Source organism: Salmo salar, chromosome 21, assembly GCF_965601325.2.
Source record: "Salmo salar chromosome 21, fSalSal1, whole genome shotgun sequence".
NCBI lineage: Eukaryota > Metazoa > Chordata > Actinopteri > Salmoniformes > Salmonidae > Salmo > Salmo salar.
In genome coordinates, this window is record NC_138311.1 from 45,913,619 (window position 1) to 45,929,833 (window position 16,215).

At 40.6% G+C, this 16,215-nt stretch overlaps 1 protein-coding gene across 1 annotated transcript in view; it reads right to left on the bottom strand.

Annotated features, from left to right (window-relative positions):
• LOC106582396 (transmembrane protein 163a) overlaps positions 1-14,972 on the bottom strand; it is a 129,744-nt gene extending 114,772 nt beyond the window's left edge. The window contains exon 1 of the mRNA XM_014165469.3: positions 14,257-14,972. Coding sequence (XP_014020944.1) covers positions 14,257-14,443 — 187 coding nt within the window. The 5' untranslated portion in view covers positions 14,444-14,972. The remainder of the gene's footprint in view (positions 1-14,256) is intronic.
• Between the last annotated feature and the right edge of the window lie 1,243 nt (positions 14,973-16,215).

Below are 16,215 nucleotides of genomic sequence, written 5' to 3' on the forward strand. Positions count from 1 at the left end.
ACTACAGGACAAAATACAAACCCTCCAACCCAAAAATCCCTGTGGTGTTGATGGTGTCCTCAACGAAATGAGAAAATATACAAACCACAAATTACAATTGGCTATACTTAAACTCTTTCACATCATCGTTGGCTCTGGCATCTTCCTCAATATTTTGAACCATGAAGGGATCACCCAAATCCACAATAGTGGAGACAACTTTGACCCCAATAACTACCGTGGGATATGTCAACAGCAACCTTGGGAAAATCCTGTGCATTATCATTAACAGCAGACTCGTACTTCTCCTCAGTAAAAACAATGAACTGAGCAAACGTCAAACTGGCTTTTTACCACATTACCGTATGACAGTCCACGTATTCACCCTGCACACCCTAATTCATAAACAAACAAAACAAAGGCAATGTCTTCTCATGCTTTGTTGATTTCAAAAAAGCTTTTGACTCAATTTGGCATGAGGGTCTCCAAATTGATTGAAAGTGGTGTTGAGGGAAAAACATATGACGTTATAAAATCCATGTACACAAACAGCAAGTGTGAGGTTAAAATTGGCAAAAAACACAGACATTTATTTTCACAAGGCCGTGGGGTGAGACAGGGATGCAGCTTAAGCCCCACCCTCTTCAACATATATATCAACCAATTGGCGAGGGCACGAGAACAGTCTGCAGCACCCGGCCTCACGCTACTAGAAACTGAAGTAAAACGTCTACTGTTTGCTGATGATCTTGTGCTTCTGTCACCAACCAAGGAGGGCCTACAGCAGCACCTAGATCTTCTGCACAGATTTTGTCAGACCTGGGCCCTGATAGTAAATCTCAGTAAGACAAAAAAATGGTCTTCCAAAAAAGGTCCAGTTGCCAGGACCACAAATACAAATTCCATCTGTACACCATTTCCCTAGAGCACACAAAAAACGATACATACCTCGGCCTAAACATCAGCGCCAAAGGCAACTTCCACAACGCTGTGAATGAGCTGAGAGATTTGGCACACCAATTAGGATATGGCTAAAAATACTTGAATCAGTTATAGAACCCATTGATCTTTATGGTTGTGAGGTCTAGGGTCCTCTCACCAACCAAAAATTCACCAAACACCAAATTGAGCCTCTGCATGCAGAATTCTGCAAAAATATAATCTGTGTACAATGTAAAATGCCAAATAATGCATGCAGAGCGGAATTAGGCCGATACCCGCTGATTATCAAAATCCAGAAAAGACCTTTTAAAAACCACCTAAAAGGAAGCGATTCCCAAACCTTCCATAGCAAAGACATCACCTACAGAGAGATGAACCTGGAGACGAGTCCCCTAAGCAAGCTGGTCCTGGGGCTCTGTTCCAAAACACAAACAGAACCCACTGAGTCCCAGGACAGCAACACAATTAGACCCAACCAAGTCATGAGAAAACAAAAATATATTTACTTGACACATTGGAAAGAATTAACAAAAAAACTGAGCAAACTACAATGCTATTTGGCCCTAAACAGAGAGTAAACAGTGGCAGAATACCTGACCACTGTGACTGACCCAAACTTAAGGAAAGCTTTGACTATGTACAGCCTCAGTGAGCATAGCCTTGCTATTGAGAAAGGCCACCGTAGGCAGACCTGGCTCTCAAGAGAAGACAGGCTATGTGCACACGGCCCACAAAATGAGGTGGAAACTGAGCTGCACTTCCTAACCTCCTGCCAAATGTGTGACCATATTAGAGAAACATATTTCCCTCAGATTACACAGATCCACAAAGAAATTGAAAACAAGAACAATTTTGATAAACTCCCATATCTACTGGGTGAAATAACAGAGCGTGCCATCACAGCAGCAAGATTTGTGACCTGTTGCCACAAGAAAAGGGCAACCAGTGAAGAACAAACACCATTGTAAATACAACCCATATTTATGTTTATTTATTTTCGCTGTACTTTAACTATTTGCACACAATATGACATTTGTAATGTCTTTATTCTTTTGGAACTTTTGTGAGTGTAATGTTTACTATTAATTTCTATTGTTTATTTCACTTTTGTTTATTATCTACTTCACTTGCTTTGGCAAAGTTAACATATGCCAATAAAGCCCTGAAATGGAATTGAAAAAAAAAATGGAGAGAGCGAGCGAGAGAGCGAGAGAGAGAGGGGTGAGAGAGAGAGAGAAAGAGAGAGAGAGAGAGACTTACACCACAGAGACCCTCAATGTCTTGTTGCTTTTTGTGCTATGTTTCTCTGTCTGCATGCTATGTCTTGCTTGTCCTGTGTTGCTGTGTGTGTGCTCACTGCTTATTGATTGTCTGTTTTGTAATTGTTTTTAAAAACCTGCCCAGGGACTGCGGTTGAAAATTAGCCGGTTGGCTAAAACCGGCACTTTTACTGAAATGTTGATTAATGTGCACTGTCCCTGTAAAAATAAAAAATAAACTTAAACTCAAACTCAATACTAGATGTTGTGATTATGAATCCGGCAGTCCTTCCTTCTTCATTGCCATGGGGTTTGTGTGAATAAGCACTGACTCTTAGCTCTTTATACACACTGACTGACAGGAGATCGTACCTACAGACATCATAATGGAAGAAAACTACAGGGAACCCCTCCTCTCATTGTACTCTCATCCTCGTCTCGCTGACGACCAATTGACATAATCAAGGAATTGTTGTGTTACAGTCACAGCCACAAGAGGAAAAGGGAGAAATTCCCTGGGGGAAAAATCGTAGTGAAATATTTACCAGCTCATATCTCATTCCCTTTACTCATTGATTTGAGTTCAGTGGGAGGCAGGAATGTTATGAGGACCACACAGATCTGACAACTTGTTGACCTCTGATCTGAAATCAGCTTGTAAAGCTGTGTCTCAGCAGCATTAGTTCTTCCAAACGGAAATGAAAGGGAGTCACATGTTCAAGTGTCCTCAGGGATGAGTCTCAAACAAGTCAGTCAGGGGTGAAAGTCAAATTCAAAATCCCCCTTACCCTCTATGGTCTTTAGGTCAGCTTTAAGAAGAGTAGGCTAGTTGGTGGTCGAGAGTCACATGGCCCAGCTCCATACAGTTCTTATAGGATAGAGTTAATAACAGCTCTCTCTCTTTCTGTGTGTGTGTGTGTGTGTGTGTGTGTGTGTGTGTGTGTGTGTGTGTGTGTGTGTGTGTGTGTGTGTGTGTGTGTGTGTGTGTGTGCGTGTGGAGGGAGGTTTTTGGGCATATGCTTCCACTGCTGATCCTAAATGTGGATCATGTGAGTTGAACGAAGCTGCATTCTTCCCTGATGTTCTCCACACACACACACACACACACACACACACACACACACACACACACACACACACACACACACACACACACACACACACACACACACACACACACACACACACACACACACACACATCATAGATACTGACCCTACATTTGATGATAAACTGCATACATTGGATGATTCATACTTTCTTTTTCCCAGAATTATGGAGGGTAAAGATCACAGTATGTAGACTCGCTACAAAGTAGAACCATATAGTGTTCTTCGGTTTGTCCCCATAGGGCAGAGGTCAGCAACAGGGGACTCGCGGGCCACAACTATTTTTGGGTCGCCCAATGTTTTTATATAAGAAATCTGTCCCCAAGTATTCCCACAAATAAAAGATTTAATAAAAACATGTACATTAGTGATCGTGTCTCAATGTAATCAAGGTATATGAAATTATTGTTATTTTCAAATACAATCTCTTTTTGGGCTTAGTTGTGGTCAATTTGCAGTGTACAAATTATTCTCATTATTTTCCAGCCCCCCACCATTTTGCTACGACAAAAATCTGAATCTAGTCGCCTACCGCTGCCAAAAGGCAACCCTTTTCGGTGCTAGGTAGAACCCTTTGCAGATGATTCCATCTAGAACCCTCTATGAAGGGTTATTCATTGAGCCGTCTGTAAATGGTTTTAACCAGAGCCTTCTAAAAAGAGTTCAACCAAGAACACTTTGATCCTCTAAAGGTTCTACCTAGAGCCGGAAGGTCAGAAACTCCTGGTTTACAGGCCACATCAGGCCTGCAAGTCACATTATGCTGGCTTGCAAAGTGATGTGTAATTCCTATTGGAATCCAGCCAGAGTGAGGGTATCCAACAACTGGAACTTTTAATCACCTGCAACCTGCATTCAGATAAAATGCCAGGGTAGGGAATATTGATTATTGAGACTACCTAAATGATGTAAACTGGATTGATCTTATGCTACACAAAGATAAATAACTAAGTATTGTAACGTCTGCTTCCAACTCACATTCTCAAACACGTAGATCCCCTGAATGCAGCTCACTTTCCAGCCCACTTTCCAGCTCACACTCTTAAACACATAGATCCCCTGAACGCAGCTCACTCCCCAGATCCTAATCACCTGAATTCTAACCACCTGTTCACACACCTGCATGTCATTATCACACACTATTTAGTTCGGTTCTTTGCACCCCATCATTGTGAGGTATTGTTTGTTTTGTGACACACTTCTATTCGGAGCTCTGTTTTGCCCCATAGTTTAATCCTCCCGTGTATGATCGTTTTTGCCTGCCTCACTAACGATCGTTTTTGCCTGCCTTGCCTGCCTGTACTTTAGACTATCTGATTTCCTGTTATCAACCTACGTTAATAGCCTTTTCCCTGCCTGTACTGGTACCTTTTTGGACCCCCGGTGTATGACCTTCTGCCTGCCTCTGGACCCAGCTACCTGCCTCCTCCTGTGGTCCTTTAACAATAAACACCTGCTGCGCCCTGCGCTTGAAACCAGCTCTCTGTCTCCCATCGTGTTCATTACAGGTATCACTGGCCGATTTTCTGTGTACCATACAATACACTGCTGGTTCACTCAGACTGCATTCTAATATTCTATTCTCTGCTCAATAAAATAACAGAAAATACTAATTTGAAAGAAAGAAATAATGACAAAGATACAGTGCATTCGGAAAGTATTCAGACCCCTTGACTTTTTCCACATTTTGTTATGTTACAGCCTTATTCTAAAATGGATTAAATAAATAATATCCTCATCAATCTACACATAATACCCCATAACGACAAAGTAATAACCGTTTTTTAGAAATGTTTACAAATGTATAAAAAACAAAAATACCTTATTTACATAAGTATTCAGACCCTTTGCTTTGAGACTCAAAATGTGTCTCAGGCGCCCCTGTTTCCATTGATCATCCTTGAGATGTTTCACAAACCTGATTGGAATCCACCTGTGGTAAATTCAATTGATTGGACATGATTTGGAAAGGCACACACCTGTCTATATAAGGTGTCAGAGCAAAAACCATGCCATGAGGTCGAAGGAATTGTCCGTAAAGCTCAGAGACAGGATTGTGTCGAGGCAATGCTCCATAAAAAAATTCTGCAGCATTGAAGGTCCCCAAAAACACAGTGGCCTCCATCATTTTTAAATGGAAAAAGTTTGGAAACACCAACACTCTTGCTAGAGCTGGTCATGGGGCCAAACTGAGCAATCGGGGTAGAAAAGCCTTGGTCAGGGAGGTGACCATGAAGCTTATGGTCACTCTGACAGAGCTCCAGAGTTCCTCTGTGGAGATGGGAGAACCTTCCAGAAGGACAACCATCTCTGCAGCACTCCACCAATCAGGCCTTTATGGTAGAGTGGCCAGGCGGAAGCCACTCCCCAGCAAAAGGCACATGACAACCCGCTTGGAGTTTGCCAAAAGGCATCTAAAGGACTCTCAGACCATGAGAAACAAGATTCTCTGGTCTGATGAAAACAAGATTGAACTCTTTGGCCTAAATGTCAAGCGTCACATTTGGAGAAAACCTGCCACCATCCCCTCAGTGAAGCACGGTGGTGGCAGCATCATGCTGTGGAGATGTTTTTCAGCGGCAGGGACTGGGAGACTAGACAGGATCGAGGGAAAGATGAACAGAGAGAGCACAGAGAGATACTTGATGAAAACCTGCTCCAGAGCGCTCAGGACCTCAGACTGGGGTGAAGGTTTCCAACAGGACAACGACACTAAGCACACAGGAAAAGACAACGCAGGAGTGGCTTCGGGACAAGTCTCTGAATGTCCTTAAGTGGCCCAGCCAGAGCCTGGACTTGAACCTAATCGAACATCTCTGGAGAGACCTGAAAATAGCTGTGCAGCGACGCTCCCCATCCAACCTGACAGAGCTTGAGAGGTTCTGCAGAGAAGAATAGAAGAAACTTCATATCCAAGAAGACTCAAGGCTTTAATCGCTGCCAAAGGTCCTTCAACAAAGTATTGAGTAAAGGGTCTGAATACTTATGTAAACGTGATATTTTCAAAAAAAAATTATAAATTTGCAAACATTTCTAAAAACCTGTTTTTGCTTTGTCATTATGGGGTACTGCGTGTAGATTGATGATGGGAAAAATCCATTTAATCCATTTTAGAAAAAGGTTGTAACGTAACAACATGTGGAAAAATTCAAGGGGTCTGATTACTTTCCGAATGCACTGTATATACTATGTCAGTATTGTATACATAAAAATCATTAGGGGAATACGAGATACATGCACAAATATTCCCACAGTTTAAAACATTCTCACACATATTTTTAACTTGACCAGATTATTCAAAGTTTAAACACTGAGGTAAACACTCATGCTCAGGCACTATTTAAAAGAAAGAAAAAAATACTATCAAAAATCTTATTCAGATTCAGAAGGGTTCTATGTAGAACACTTCTTGCCTTCCAAAGGATAATTTCTTCAAAAAAAGGTTCTTAGTTAGAACTCCTTGCCTTCCAAAGAACCCTCGTTTTAAGAGTGTGTTTAATTCATCCCATAGAAATACATTAATTTTCAATCTATGCTGGTTTTGTGGATTAACTAGATTACCTCACTACATGTTCATAATCTTCAACATACCGGTACTCAAATTGGAAGTAATTCCAATTTTCGCCCTCTAATGAATATGTGATTAGATTCCCATGGCACTCTAGGCTATGACTGTAATCTCTAATAGAATGTTAATGCATTTTCAAAAAAAAAAAACATGGAACCCTCCCTTTTAAAAGGACAGGTTAGCATTTTTCATCATGAATCTTGTTCTGGAGGCAGCTATTCAGTGGTCACTAGCTAGCACAGCCACAAAGTCATCAAATCTGATTTTAAGCCTAACCTTAACCATACTGCTAACCCTAATGCCTAAACCTAACCTAAAATTAGACAACAACAAAAAAAACATGCTTTTTTAAAATATAGACAATTTTGACTTTGCAGGTGGCCTATCTAAATAAAGACTTGCCTAGTTAAATAAAGGTTAAATAAAAATAAAAATCTAAGGGGAACTCGCTCAGTGCTGCCTCAAGGACAAAACTAAAGACAATAAACGTCAACCTGCTTTAAAAGGTGGTTCCAACATAATCTCGATTCACTCTGACATTCCACTCCTCCGCACAGTCTCCTATATTGCCAGCTGTCAATTAAAAACACATACATTATTCAAAGCACTGAATTGATTGGTTGGGGTGATTCCAGGTAACACATGATATTACAGATGGGGGTTCTGAAGACTCGGAAAGCTCATGTTAAAGCTATGAGAAGCAAAGAGGCACAGTTGTAGACACAGGCACAGAGATGTTACATCCAACATGTACTGCATATCTGTAGTGAACAACATGGACAGCTCTAACAATCTGTGCCATAAAGCTATAGTCTCCTCTCTAGCCCTACTTCTGAAACTATGCATTCAGCCTTAACAGGCATATTCAAATGACTGCAGTTCTGAAAGGCAGCAAGGCTACAGTCTTGTATGTAAATGGGGGTGAGATGGAGGCAGCATATGTGGAGGGAGTGGTGGTGGGGGTATGGGGCTCTACTGTTTTAATGCAAACCGTTCAAAAACATTTCCTCCTTGATGTCCCTCTCTCTCTCTCATCTCTTTCCAGTCGGTATGTTTCAGACTCATCCCTATGGGCAACGAGCATCATTAAGGCTCTCTAACACATTGACTGGGCCTCATTAGAGAGCTTCAGCACCTACACTCTTAGAAAAAAAGCTTCCAAAAGAGTTATTCGCCTGTCCTCCTTTTGGGTTCCATTTAACACCCTCTGTGGAAGGGTTCTACAGGGAACCCAAAAGGGTTCTACCTGGAACCAAAAGGGTTCTACATGGAACCAAAAAAGGGTTATTCAAAAGGTTATCCTATGGGGACCACCGAAGAACCATTTTAGGTTCTAGATAGCGCCTTTTTTTCCTGAGTGTACAATCCTCCTACATAGAGTCTCTTTAGTTACCATCTCATTACATCTGCTCTGGTCACCCTATGACAGAGGCCTCAGTTGGGTATAATTCCAATCCCGATTAAAATACAACGGCTGTTTAGAGCATTGGTTAGAGGCTGGCTTTAGGACCATGCGGAGAGCAGCTCAGAGAGCAGCTGCCAGCCTGATGCCTTTCTCTCAGAGAGCAGAGACGTGCCAGACAGTTAGGCAGTGCACAAATTGAATTTGATGTCAGCATTTGAACTCGGCCTTGTAAGCCTTGCAGCCAGCAACTGCAATTTTCACCAGTTACCTTCACATTGATGTTGACATAGGTGGCGTGTCCAATAGGCTAGGGGATGATAAGCTTCCCCTAAAGTACATTTTATTACATTTGCCAAAAGTAGCTATATAATTACTCATGCCTATACTTAAATAAATGAAATCATTCAAAATGCTACGCCAGAGAGCATGATATGGCCACATTAGCTTATTTAAAAAATGTACTGTGGATTGTTTTAAGTGCACACTTTGGGCAGAGCGCACAGCAAAGAGTTTACCAAATAGGCTAGCTGATTGTTGAGTTACTGCTACCAAATAGGCTAGCTGATTGTTGAGTTACTGCTACCAAATAGGCTAGCTGATTGTTGAGTTACTGCTACCAAATAGGCTAGCTGATTGTTGAGTTACTGCTACCAAATAGGCTAGCTGATTGTTGAGTTACTGCTACCAAATAGGCTAGCTGATTGTTGAGTTACTGCTACCAAATAGGCTAGCTGATTGTTGAGTTACTGCTACCAAATAGGCTAGCTGATTGTTGAGTTACTGCTACCAAATAGGCTAGCTGATTGTTGAGTTACTGCTACCAAATAGGCTAGCTGATTGTTGAGTTACTGCTACCAAATAGGCTAGCTGATTGTTGAGTTACTGCTACCAAATAGGCTAGCTGATTGTTGAGTTACTGCTACCAAATAGGCTAGCTGATTGTTGAGTTACTGCTACCAAATAGGCTAGCTGATTGTTGAGTTAGACCGGTCAGTGAGAAGCAGTTAAATAGCCCTAGGCTTATCACAATATTTCAAAATACAATCGTAGGAAACATAGTTTAGAAAGCAAATTAAATGCTGAAAAGAGAAGCCAAGGAAAAGACTCTAATCTGTCTCTAGTTATCAAAATGTTCAATTCCCGATTGAGAGAACAGTAGTCTATCTTATAGGCACCAGCGGAGAACATCGGCCATTTCCCCAGTGAGTGATGCATATTCACTGTCTTTATCATTGGTCCAGTACCACTGTAAAGATTTGAGGGGCACAATTTCCTCCTCCAGGTTAGATGGATGTCATATTGTACATTAGTCTGCAAATGCGATGATAGATGCATGCAATCTTTTATTATAAAGCTGAAAAAAATTGCTTCCCCAAACTTGGCATTAGAAGTCGGCCTTGTTGTGACTTGATAGAGTGTATTATGCATTTATTTCACGTTGCACTGTACGTGCCGTTCCACAAGTAAATTAGTCAATTTATGATGAGGTTGAGTAGTGGTTGACATTGTATATGCCGTTCCACAGACCTTTAAACCTGATATTGCGGTGATCATTAAAGGCTGGAGTCATATTTGTTTGTTTTTGCTGTTCTCCAAATAACCTTTTAGTTTTTAAATTGTGTAGAAATGCGGTAAATGAGCTTCAACTTCCCAAAGAATTCCTACTTTGACCCTAGATTTAACTGAACTGACACCACTACCATATGACCCAATAGATTTAACTGAACTGACACCACTACCATATGACCCAATAGATTTAACTGAACTGACACCACTACTATATGACCCAATAGATTTAACTGAACTGACACCACTACCATATGACCCAATAGATTTAACTGAACTGACACCACTACCATATGACCCAATAGATTTAACTGAACTGACACCACTACCATATGACCCAATAGATTTAACTAAACTGACACCACTACTATATGACCCAATAGATTTAACTGAACTGACACCACTACCATATGACCCAATAGATTTAACTGAACTGACACCACTACCATATGACCCAATAGATTTAACTGAACTGACACCACTACCATATGACCCAATAGATTTAACTGAACTGACACCACTACCATATGACCCAATAGATTTAACTGAACTGACACCACTACTATATGACCCAATAGATTTAACTGAACTGACACCACTACTATATGACCCAATAGATTTAACTGAACTGACACCACTACCATATGACCCAATAGATTTAACTGAACTGACACCACTACTATATGACCCAATAGATTTAACTGAACTGACACCACTACCATATGACCCAATCGGTAATGGATTTCCATTACATTCATCTTAAATAGAAATACTACAGCATGAAGCAAAGAAACTGAGTTAATAATTTGGCATGGAAAAGGGCCAACGTGTGTAAGTCCACACTGTTACACAGACGACGAACCAAGTGGGAGTGGGTCATATCCATGTTGGAAAGTTATGATTGGGGTCTTAGTCATATCCATGTTGGAATGTTATGACTGGGGTCTTGGTCATATCCATGTTGGGATGTTATGATTGGGGTCTTGGTCATATCCATGTTGGAATGTTATGATTGAGGTCTTGGTCATATCCATGTTGGAATGTTATGATAGGGGTCTTGGTCATATCCATGTTGGAATGTTATGATAGGGGTCTTGGTCATTTCCATGTTGGAATGTTATGATTTGGGTCTTGGTCATATCCATGTTGGAATGTTATTATTGAGGTCTTGGTCATATCCATGTTGGAATGTTATGATTGAGGTCTTGGTCATATCCATGTTGGAATGTTATGATTTGGGTCTTGGTCATATCCATGTTGGAATGTTATGATTTGGGTCTTGGTCATATCCATGTTGGAATGTTATGATAGGGGTCTTGGTCATTTCCATGTTGGAATGTTATGATAGGGGTCTTGGTCATATCCATGTTGGAATGTTATGATAGGGGTCTTGGTCATATCCATGTTGGAATGTTATGATAGGGTTCTTGGTCATATCCATGTTGGAATGTTATGATTGAGGTCTTGGTCATATCCATGTTGGAATGTTATGATTTGGGTCTTGGTCATATCCATGTTGGAATGTTATGATTGAGGTCTTGGTCATATCCATGTTGGAATGTTATGATTTGGGTCTTGGTCATATCCATGTTGGAATGTTATGATTGAGGTCTTGGTCATATCCATGTTGGAATGTTATGATTTGGGTCTTGGTCATATCCATGTTGGAATGTAATGATTTGGGTCTTGGTCATATCCATGTTGGAATGTTATGATTGGGGTCTTGGTCATATCCATGTTGGAATGTTATGATAGGGGTCTTGGTCATATCCATGTTGGAATGTTATGATTGAGGTCTTGGTCATATCCATGTTGGAATGTTATGATTTGGGTCTTGGTCATATCCATGTTGGAATGTTATGACTGGGGTATTGGTCATATCCATGTTGGAATGTTATGATTGGGGTCTTGGTCATATCCATGTTGGAATGTTATGATAGGGGTCTTGGTCATATCCATGTTGGAATGTTATGACTGGGGCCTTGGTCATATCCATGTTGGAATGTTATGACTGGGGTCTTGGTCATATCCATGTTGGAATGTTATGATAGGGGTCTTGGTCATATCCATTTTGGGATGTTATGATTGGGGTCTTGGTCATATCCATGTTGGAATGTTATGATTGGGGTCTTGGTCATATCCATGTTGGAATGTTATGATTGAGGTCTTGGTCATATCCATGTTGGAATGTTATGATAGGGGTCTTGGTCATTTCCATGTTGGAATGTTATGATTTGGGTCTTGGTCATATCCATGTTGGAATGTTATGATTTGGGTCTTGGTCATATCCATGTTGGAATGTTATGATTTGGGTCTTGGTCATATCCATGTTGGAATGTTATGATAGGGGTCTTGGTCATTTCCATGTTGGAATGTTATGATTTGGGTCTTGGTCATATCCATGTTGGAATGTTATTATTGAGGTCTTGGTCATATCCATGTTGGAATGTTATGATTGAGGTCTTGGTCATATCCATGTTGGAATGTTATGACTGGGGCCTTGGTCATATCCATGTTGGAATGTTATGACTGGGGTCTTGGTCATATCCATGTTGGAATGTTATGATAGGGGTCTTGGTCATATCCATGTTGGAATGTTATGATAGGGGTCTTGGTCATATCCATGTTGGAATGTTATGATAGGGGTCTTGGTCATATCCATGTTGGAATGTTATGATTGAGGTCTTGGTCATATCCATGTTGGAATGTTATGATTTGGGTCTTGGTCATATCCATGTTGGAATGTTATGATTGAGGTCTTGGTCATATCCATGTTGGAATGTTATGATTTGGGTCTTGGTCATTTCCATGTTGGAATGTTATGATTGAGGTCTTGGTCATATCCATGTTGGAATGTTATGATTTGGGTCTTGGTCATATCCATGTTGGAATGTTATGATTTGGGTCTTGGTCATATCCATGTTGGAATGTTATGATTTGGGTCTTGGTCATATCCATGTTGGAATGTTATGATAGGGGTCTTGGTCATATCCATGTTGGGATGTTATGATTGGGGTCTTGGTCATATCCATGTTGGAATGTTATGATTTGGGTCTTGGTCATATCCATGTTGGAATGTTATGATTGAGGTCTTGGTCATATCCATGTTGGAATGTTATGATTTGGGTCTTGGTCATATCCATGTTGGAATGTTATGACTGGGGTATTGGTCATATCCATGTTGGAATGTTATGATTGGGGTCTTGGTCATATCCATGTTGGAATGTTATGATAGGGGTCTTGGTCATATCCATGTTGGAATGTTATGACTGGGGCCTTGGTCATATCCATGTTGGAATGTTATGACTGGGGTCTTGGTCATATCCATGTTGGAATGTTATGATAGGGGTCTTGGTCATATCCATGTTGGGATGTTATGATTGGGGTCTTGGTCATATCCATGTTGGAATGTTATGATTGGGGTCTTGGTCATATCCATGTTGGAATGTTATGATTGAGGTCTTGGTCATATCCATGTTGGAATGTTATGATAGGGGTCTTGGTCATTTCCATGTTGGAATGTTATGATAGGGGTCTTGGTCATATCCATGTTGGAATGTTATGATAGGGGTCTTGGTCATATCCATGTTGGAATGTTATGATAGGGGTCTTGGTCATATCCATGTTGGAATGTTATGACGGGTCTTGGTCATATCCATGTTGGAATGTTATGACTGGGGTCTTGGTCATATCCATGTTGGGATGTTATGACTGGGGTCTTGGTCATATCCATGTTGGGATGTTATGACTGGGGTCTTGGTCATATCCATGTTGGGATGTTGTTTTTTTTTCCTATCCAAGTCTCCATGGGGATAACAAAAGGATTATGATAAGACTTGTGAAAGAGATCACAAGTATACTGTATAACATAGGTTATGTATAGACCTTATGTCAGACCTTAGTAAAGGTAAATCTGTCTCCCTCCATTTCCATTTAGTATGACCTGTGTGTGTGTGTGTGTGTGTGTGTGTGTGTGTGTGACAAAACTTCTGAATATTGAGGGCATTTTCAGAACCACTGCATCTTATCTCTCTGTAAAAAAGATTTCACACATTGAGTTCGGGCTCAAAATGTACATACATTGTTTTATTGTTTGATAACCTCTACAAATTCAGATAAGGGTTTTGGTGATCATCAGGAAGAAATAGCCTACAATAGCCTACAGACACAACATGTTTACAATACGAGTGCTCTATAGAGACAGCGATGCTTGCCTATTATTTATCTCCAGTTGCATTGCCAAATTGCCATGTCTCTGATGTTATGCAGGTAAGTTATTATAGCAACACATTAATAATTTATCAAATTAATAATTGATCAAAACCACTTTCCAGATGCTATAAATAAACTCCAGAAGCGCCCATCAATCACGTCAAGGTGAGGATTTACTTTTACAACAATAAAGTTTGTAATCCCTGAATTACTTACTACCTTGACCATCAACGCTGTCGGTGATTCTCATCTCTTGGTCCCGGTCCACATTAAAAGGATCGTCCTGACTCGGTATTTTGGATAGATTCGCATTAGACGCGCATCCGCCGTTCCGTACGGCCGAAGGATCCACGATTGTGGGATCCGGTACAGGGAATGAATCTTGTGTCATTGGGTCAGTCATGGTTGTTTACTTATAAGTCAAAAGTCCTCGGGAAAAAAAATAACTCACACCGGAGTTCCAAATGCAGCCATCCAGGGCGCGAATGACGCCGGTATTGACAGGACGAAGTGCAGACGGCGGAGATGAGAGATAAACGCAATCTCCACAGCATCAGCAGCAACAGACCCCTGACGGCCACACCCCTCTCTCTCCACTCTCTCTGACGACGAGATTTCGCACGATAGAGGGAACTGCAGTGAGAAGATTTATAAATCAAGGTGAATTTGCTCAGATTCATACATGGGTTCATTTACTTGAGTTTTGTAATATAGATCTGATTATTATCGACATGCATTTGCTATAAAGACACAAGGCTGCCATGTGATGCTAAATTGTCGACTTTTGACGCGACAACTTTTCTACCCCTCCCTCGAAATCCTTCCATCACACGCAACCATGCGCAGAATGCAAGAACATAGCTCGAAAACACCCAACTGTCAATCAATTCCTGGATTTCGATACCATAAACGATGTATTTAATTTCTTTCTGTAAAACATCAGTATTATATGTTATGTTTGATGTGTTTACATAAGACAGAAGGTTACTTATGCCAAGGTCAGGGAGTATGGGTCTGCATATAACACGACTGACTGTCTAGCAACCCAACGGTTACATTTTTTTATCACATCATGGACAACTTTAGCATTTTAACTAATCATCAACTTTGCAACTATTTACTACTTTTTAGCTGCTTTGCAACTACTTATCATGTTAGCTAAAACCCTTCCCCTAACCATAAACCCTAACCCAAAGTCCTAACCTTAACCATAACATAACCCTAGCTAGCTAATGTTAGCCACCTAGCCAACATAACCCAAAACAAATTGGAATTCGTAAAGTATCATAAATATAGCTTATTCATAACATTTTGTATGAATTGCATTTCATAACATATACGAATTGTCATTTGTAACATATATGAAATGGATGATGGACATCCACAAATGAATACATACCATACAAATGTAACACGTCATACTAAATGGAAATGGAGGGAGACAGATTTACCTTTACTATGTTACGTGGAGCCCTGAGTCCATGTTGCAGACGTTTATCTGGTCCTAAGAGTAATAGGTCTAACTACAATAAGGAATGGAATGGGATTTGTTCAGTCATTTTATTCAATGAGTCCACAGGTTGGTGCAAAATGCACAGGGCAGAACACATAATACCTCTGATGCAGCCATGTTGTTTAATAACACTGTTATAAACATGTCTGTATAATAAACTAGCATACTCTCTCTGGTTCAACCCATCAACCCAAAAATAGGTTTTGTTTTTGCAACTTATAGACTATCCAATAGCCTAACTCATTTGACCATTTTCTATACTACTGCATGTGTCTGTAATACATTGGATCCAAAATGAGGCTCATAGTATAACCTGCTGATTCAGCATGTTCTTGTAATGCAGGACTTCCTGTAGATAGCCTATAGCACAACAGATGCTGCATTTGGGAGAATGGGGGGGGGGGGGGTCAAAACCCTTTGTGTCCCCAGTGCACAGTTGAAATCAAATGTTTGATTTGATTTGAACTATTAGTCAATAAGTCTGCTACACAAATATTTATGACCCACTGATAATAAAAGCTGATTGAAGGATAACCTAGATGAAAAGGAAAGTGAACATACATTCCTCTCTTCTTGATGTATTGGATCTCTTTGTCCAGCCCCAGTTATTGTTTGGGTGCTGTGTGTAAAACCCTGTGTGCCCTGTCTGTGCCCTGTCTGTG